The sequence below is a fragment of the Etheostoma spectabile genome, chromosome 6 (assembly GCF_008692095.1).
Source record: "Etheostoma spectabile isolate EspeVRDwgs_2016 chromosome 6, UIUC_Espe_1.0, whole genome shotgun sequence".
In the NCBI taxonomy this organism is placed as follows: domain Eukaryota; kingdom Metazoa; phylum Chordata; class Actinopteri; order Perciformes; family Percidae; genus Etheostoma; species Etheostoma spectabile.
In genome coordinates, this window is record NC_045738.1 from 18,745,014 (window position 1) to 18,752,583 (window position 7,570).

General features: G+C 38.5%; 1 protein-coding gene across 2 annotated transcripts in view; it reads right to left on the minus strand.

The window, feature by feature from the left end:
- tbx20 (T-box transcription factor 20) overlaps window positions 1-7,570 on the minus strand; it is a 12,755-nt gene that overhangs the window by 4,319 nt on the left and 866 nt on the right. For both annotated transcript variants that reach the window (XM_032517600.1, XM_032517601.1), the window contains exons 2-5: window positions 6,610-6,847; window positions 4,668-4,832; window positions 3,189-3,297; window positions 180-338 (exon numbers count right to left, since the gene is read on the minus strand). In XM_032517600.1, coding sequence (XP_032373491.1) covers window positions 180-338; window positions 3,189-3,297; window positions 4,668-4,832; window positions 6,610-6,847 — 671 coding nt within the window. The remainder of the gene's footprint in view (window positions 1-179; window positions 339-3,188; window positions 3,298-4,667; window positions 4,833-6,609; window positions 6,848-7,570) is intronic.

The following is a 7,570-nucleotide window of genomic DNA, read 5'->3' on the forward strand; positions in this document are numbered from 1 at the left end:
GCAGGAGAGAAAAGTGTAAATCTTTCTTCAGAAAAGCTACTTAACGGTGCGTGTAGCTATTTTATTGTTTTAGAAATTCCACTGGAAACCAACGGCAGAGTTTGGCAGTTTGTCCGAAGGAGAAGGGAACACGTGGCCTATGATGCCCATTGGTCCCAGTCAGCCAGTCAATCACTCACCAGCTGGTTCTGATAGGCCGTGACGGCGGTGAAGACGGTCTCAACGAAGACGAAGGTGCGGAACTCCTCAGACTTGAGGTTGAGCAGCGAGGCGGTGTGGTCCTTCTTCTTGATGATGTGGACCCGCGGCTGGTACTTGTGCATGGAGTTGAGGATGATCTGCAGAAGGACAAGCAGAGCCGGGATCAGAGACAGCCAATGGGAAGTGTACGGGTTCAACAGTCAGGCTGCCAGGGGCAACCAGCACACAGTCTAACCAGTGTTAATACATCAGGGTCAGGCAGGTGCTTAAGTGGGTAGAAAATGAAGATAGTACCCCGCCATGCATCACTTTTTGGTAATGAAACATGTTTTATATCATTGTAATTTAAATATCTTAAGCCAGAGATCTTTAATAGGGGGTTTGGGACTCCTAGGGGGTTCTCAGAGTCAATGCATGGGGGCCTCCAAATTATTGTATCCAACATATAATTAGCAGATATAAATCCCCACTAACAATAGGCTTACTGGCCCCTATGTAAGGTGTCACTAAGACCATCCACACATACAGTCCATCCTAAGTGTGGGTGTTTAACATTGAAACATGATTATAAATTCATGCCAACAATTATTAGCCTATTTTAATAGCTAAATATCCTATGCAAAAAATGTATCAAGGCTTTAGACTGCCCTACAAGTTATTGTAGGCCCAGTTTAATATGCAATTTTATTTTATATAATATATTTAGTAGGGGGGTCCCTGCTCCGTCTCTCTTTCAGTTAAGGGGTCCTTGATTTAACAAACATTGAAGAGCCCTGTCTCAAGCAATTTGAGGACATGGGGCTCTAGGAAATTATGTAGTTTTTTTTACTATTTTCTGACATATTCTATAAACTAAGTTATTGAAAAAATATAAAATATACTTAACATTTTATCTTGTTTACATAAAGTGAAGCTAGATATTTTAACAGTATGTCCTGCATTGTATACTGTATATATAAAAATTAAGTGAAATCAACTGTGAAGCTATTTCCGCATTTATTAAATATTGTTAAAACTTCTACTTAAAAAAAACTTAAATTGCTCCAAAATAATAAACAACTACATTATAAACGAAAAATGTACCTCTAAATAAATATTGAAGTAAAGTGAGTTAGAGAACCTATACACTGAGCATGGCATAATGCATCATGGTTTACTCATTGCTCCCTGACTTTTGTGCAGTTTTGCAAACATTTTGACATGGAAAGCCTTCACATCCGACGACTTAGCGGTCTGATTGAAAGGGACGGGAGGTCCCAATAAAGATGAAGAAAAAGAGAAGAGAAGAATTAAAAAGTGAGTGTGAAACACGACAGAGAGAGACCGGGATGCATTGCAGAAAGACGGGGGGGGTAAAAGGACAGTGGCGGAACGAGGAGAATGTAGAGAGAGAGGAGTGTGAACAGATAAAGTTGTTAACACGGCAGCAGCTGCAGCTCAGAGTTTCCCTTTATTCAGTTGTTTTGTCTGACTGCAGCGCAGGAAACATCTTTGACTCGGAACATTAAATATGAAGTAATATACAGATGCACAACGTTGTGTTTTTAACACTATAGGTGCAACATAATGCAGACTTTCTAGGTATTTAAATTAAAATTATCAACATTTTTGTTACAAAAGGATACACAGTTTTGCCAGTGAGGTGAATTATTTCATTTGATAAAGTAAAAAAAGTTCTGTTTAAAAAAAATAATATTGTTTTTAGTATTGAAAAAAGTGTTTCTCCTTTGTCCAATAAGTCATCCGTACAACTGCTTGTTTACATTTGAGGATATTCTGGGGTGTTTTTATTTTGGATCCATTTCATTTATTTTTTGCAGATTTAATTACATGTTTTTCCAAATTTCAATGGTAATTACACAAACAATAAAACAAACGTTTGTCTAATCATCACATTATGGGAAATATTATTTCTGCATTTGTATTAATATTAAAACAATGAATGAGTTGTTGTTTTTTCAAGGGGGAGGGGGATATTTTTGCACTTTAAAATACAGATGCATAAGACCTCTACTCATGATCTATATTTTGTTATAAATACATTATTTATCCTTGAAAATAGCAGCTTTAGTAAACGTTTCCCTTGTAAACTATATTTTAATATGTAATATCCAAAACCTGCCACATCTCTCTTTAACAAACTACTGTATCCACTATAGGAATTACTAACAATTAAAAAATATATATAGCCTAAAATAAGAAGTGTATGTATCTGTAAAATAAATAAAGAGATATATACACTTCCATGTAGCCTAAGTAGTGTCATGACGCTTTTTGGTTACAAAGGAAAACGTGTAGGCCCACGCCGTCTAAGATGATAGTTACCCTGTTTCCCAGGATGTGTCTTCACTGTTGGCTAATTAATGGATCTACACGTTAGATGTGTTTTTGGTTGTGAAATGTTTTCTGCTCCCTGCTTGTGCTTGGCAATTTGCCTTTAGTGAAAGGTGGGTTAAAGGAGCAATTTGCCCTTGTCAGAGGAGTAATTACAATATAACACCGGCCTCTGAACCTGACGGAGAGAGAAGCTGGCTATTTCATATGACTTAGCCAACTAACTTCAACACATTTCTGTAAAAATCAACTTTTTTAATAATTTCACGTGCAATTTGGTCGATATCCAGACTTCTTTAACGTTAACAAATCCGGATACGAATTCCTACACACACATTTAAAATGTGTCTTATCATTTTAGATGCAGTTTAAAATTTAAAAATGTTCGCAGGCACAAGCCAATTTCCATTCTGGTAAAGTTAGCTAAGCTATAACGTTAAGTTATTAACTGAATTGTAGGCCTAACTAACTAGCTAACTAGCTAGTTAGCTAGCTAGTTAGCTAGTTAGGCCTACAATTAAGCTAGTAGCCTATTTTCACAGTGTTTTGTAAAACTAAAGTCTCTGTAAGCGTCTGTTACTGATAACGTGGGTTAATACGTGACGTGTTTTTATTTTTTACTTCTGGAGACAAAAGAGGAATAAAGTGCTCACATGTCCGTGCTGGTCCAGTTCGTTGTTCGTCAGTTTGACTTTCTCGAAGGAAACCATTTGCTTCATGAGCTGCTCTCCAGTGAACGGTGAGTCAGGGTGGACGTACAACCTGCACGAGAAGAAAAAGAAGAACGGTGGATCACATCCTCACCTGTGATTGGCTAAGAGGCGTTCGAAGCAAACGTTCGATACCCAATCAACGCACAGTGGTGGACAGAGCGAAATGGAATTTAATAAGTCGCTTAGCAACCACGTTCTATCTCTCTATAAAATAACTGGCAAACATCATGGTGCATTGTTTCAGTTTTCAGTTTTTTTAGGGTGTTTTAATATTGGAAACTACAATCAAATCAAATTGCAATATATTTGTGTGAAAGCAAATAATTTTCTCACTAACGCATTTAATTCATAAAGAAAAGTCTTTGTGTCCGCCGCGTGTAGGGATCAAAATGAAACATCAAAACTATAACTAGGCTCAACAATAGGCTATTTAATCTATATTAGGCTACTCCACACTTTTCCCCAAGAAATGTGTTTGATTTAGCTAATTGAGCATGTTTGGACCTTTAAGCTCGGAATTGAAGTGTAGACATGAATGCAGATCAGGATTCAAGAAATAGGCCTGGGAGACTCTTTATAAGTTCACCCAGACACAAAAAACAAGTCTTAGTTATTTTTTTTGCCAGCATAAAGTCAGGAATAACACGTTAAATGCTAAACAGTGACTCCTTTTATTTAGGCCTATATTTTGCTGGGCTAAGGTCAAATTTGAGTGCAGGCCTATTGAGTCTTAACTGCTGAAATCAGCCCGTAAAAGATGCCACCCATCGTGGGTTAGGCCTGCATGTTAGCCTTAAAAAAATCTTCCCTTAGCTAAACCCCCCAAAGTTTCAAGGAAAAAAATACAGAGGACATGACCTGTCCTGGGTGCATGGCACAGCCACCATAATGCTAAGAATAGGGTTTCAGCTGGCCTATTCTTTGAATTGACATTTTCATGACATCAATCAGCATGGCATGAATGTTCCCAGATGCTTCCTGGTAAAGATTCAATTACTGCATCGGTCTCCATTATGGAGACCGGCCTCGCACAGCTCTTCACGGATGATGTTCGATTGAAAAAAAAAATTAAGTAGGACCTATATATATATCCTGAAGGGCTAGGCTATAGCCTAAGCCTGTCACATTTTCACAACAGTTAACCTACAGATTATGGCTGTATGCATTCATTGTCATTAAAATCTTGAGGTTTCCGATTTTTTTTCCCCCCCAATTTGCTATACCATTTAGACTGTTTGAGAAAAAAACAACCTTCTAAGACATAAGCCTATCTCCATGTCACCTGTAAGACCACGGGGTTTAAACCATGAGCAACAACAACATATAGGCTCTAGCTCTTCACGGCCCCCTCTCTAAGGATTTACTGAGTGTGTTGTGTCCAGGAGGGCTCGGACAGGTGTGCGGGCCGAGTCTCTGTACCTGGCGGGCAGAGGAGGGTCGGCCTTCCCGGCCACCAGCCACGAGGAGCGGTGGTAGGCGTACCGGTACCGCTTGTTGTCTACCGGGACGATGTCCATCAACACGATGTACTTGGAGTCCTGGTCCACCCCGGAGAAAGAGACCCTGATGGTGGGAAACATCCTCCTGACGGACAAGTGATAGATATTATTTTTAGCCCGTTCTGAAATTTATAATAGGTAATTTAAGGCTGATAATAATAGTCTAATATGCATAATTGTATAATCGTGTTATATTTGTGTTATATGTGGCTTTATTAAAATCATTATGAGGCTATACATATATATATATATATATATATATATATATATATATATATATATATACACACACACACACACACACAGTGTATTGTATATACACAATATATACAATATATACACAACATATATACAAATATATATATATTATTTTCTGAGAGTGGAGATTGGATATGTATATGTACAGTAGGCTATATAAATATATACATATAGTACATACTGTATGTGTGTATATATATATAACAATCTCCCCTCTCAGAAAAGAAAATTCTGACCAGACACCCCAAAAAAAATGTATAGGCATAAACATTTTTAAAGGCATTTTTTTTTTTTTAAAGTTTTTAGGATTTTTCCTATTTGTCTTATTCATTATTTGTCGACTATATTTTATTTCATAAATGCTATTTCAAGGCCACGCATGTATCACATGCAGGTGGGGAAATCTCTTTGGCTATTTAGTAATGGTTTTATTTTATTGTTTTTTTTAAATGATCCAAATGAAATCCTTTCATGTGTAGGCTATTTTTTATTAATAACTGTAGGCCTTTAGGTTGCAAACCCCCTCCAGGTTACCATGGCCTCATTGTCCTCAGTGCTGCAGACCGGCTGTTATGTTTGCATGTAGGCCAAGTTATGCAGACATATGTTAACCTTATGAAACATTTACCACGTCTTATCCATATGGATTCATATTTCAGGATGTGATAACATAAACTCTCGTTTTAAGTGCCCATCCAGCCGCGGTGCATGGGTGTAGCCTTTTAAGGCCATCACCAGCTCGTTCTTGGTTCACAGGACTGGAAGGCCAGTAAACATTAGATTAAGGTGCAGCCATCAGGCGACGGCCCGTTCATGTGCACTCTGCACTGCGTCTCAGTTCACTGTTGAGTCGTTGCTCTGACTGAGGCAAACCCACATGAGCTTTACAGGCCTACTCTTCATTGCATGCGCTGTTTAAGCTTGCAAACTGAAGATGTAGCTCTCCACATCTGAACACCACGAGAGGACAATACATGTTTTGCTTGTTTTTCACCCCCGTTTATTTTCCATAACAGCATGCACAATTTTGCAAAAAAAAAAAAAAAAGGTGTCCGTTAATAATAATAATGAAGCCTAATAATAATGTTGACTAATCCTGCAAGGGGAAATGACATTTTCTGTTGTTATTACACACATTACACACAGGCCTGAAATACACACACATGCTCAGTACCTATACACACACTAAATGGAGAGATGTCAGAGTGGGGGGGCTGCCCATGGAAAGGCGCCCGAGCAGTTGGGGGTTCGGTTCCTTGTTCAAGAGCACCTTGGCAGTGCTAGGAGGGGTATTGGCACCTCTCCAGCTACCAGTCCACCACCATACTTTGGTCCGTATGGGGACTTGAACCAGCAACCCTCCGGTTCCCAACCTAACTCCCCAGTGACAGAGCTACTGCCACCCCTAAAGTCAATAAATTTCCTTTTATAAGATTTTTCACTTCTGGTTATCATAAACATCAAATAAACCTGTTTATCTAGTATAATGTTATTGTTACTCGTGATGTTTTAATTATTATTGTTGGTAAGTCATATTGTAGGCTTACGGGACAGTGTCAAAAAAATAATATTTAGAATAATTTAAAGACAAGTCGACCGTTTACCTTCCAGACTTGGTGATGATCATCTCGGTGCCGAGCTCGTGAAATTTGTCCCACAGCTCTTTGGTCTCCAAGCTGCACGAGATCTTCGCCATCTCCTCGCTGGGGATGCCGGGATTGGTGGGGATGAGCGGCTCCGTGCACACCGCGGGCGCGCTCCCGCTGAAGTCCCCGTGTCCGTCCAGGGAGGACAGGTCCGCCAGAGACTGCTGGTTGCAGGAGGATTTCTCCACAAATTGTTCTTTTAGAAAAAATATAATATAGAAACAGAAAAAATAAACAGAAGTGTGAGGATATTTTTTATTTCATTTTCAGTTATTGTCATCACCTCTGTGTCACCAAGGATACGTGTTAAAGTCGGTGAGCCTGCCTGTAGCCTAATTTAAAATCTATTCAAATGGCTAATACATTCAAACATTTCCTTATGTCGTTATTATGATCCTGTTGTTACGAGATTATCAACACAGTCCCATGTCTCCATGGTAATGGGACATAAAACGGAATAACATTTGAGCTCTTTGTTATCTAGGCCTATAAATCTATAAAACATCTTCGTCCTTATTAATAATAATTTCACTGAAATTCTAAAAAGGAAATAGGAAAATAAAAAAACGGACTGTTCTGCCAGGTTCGTATTCTTTTTTTTTTTCTCTAACAAATCCAAGTGTGTGCAGCTTCCCATGTTGAGGGGATTTCTGGTACTGAGGCTAAAACACTTGATAAATAATATGAAAATATGAAATATGAAAGCTTCAAATGAAACATGAGTCGCTCACGAGACTGAACATAAAATGATGGATATCCACAGTATACGTACACTGACACATCACTGCGTCAATCAAGCACTTCAGTCACTTCTCAATCTTTCAATTACAACCATTTTGTGTTTTAAATCACATTTATCATTTTGAAAAATAGAGTGCCATTTCCTTAAATCTAAACAATTACTCAGTGGCAAAAAAAC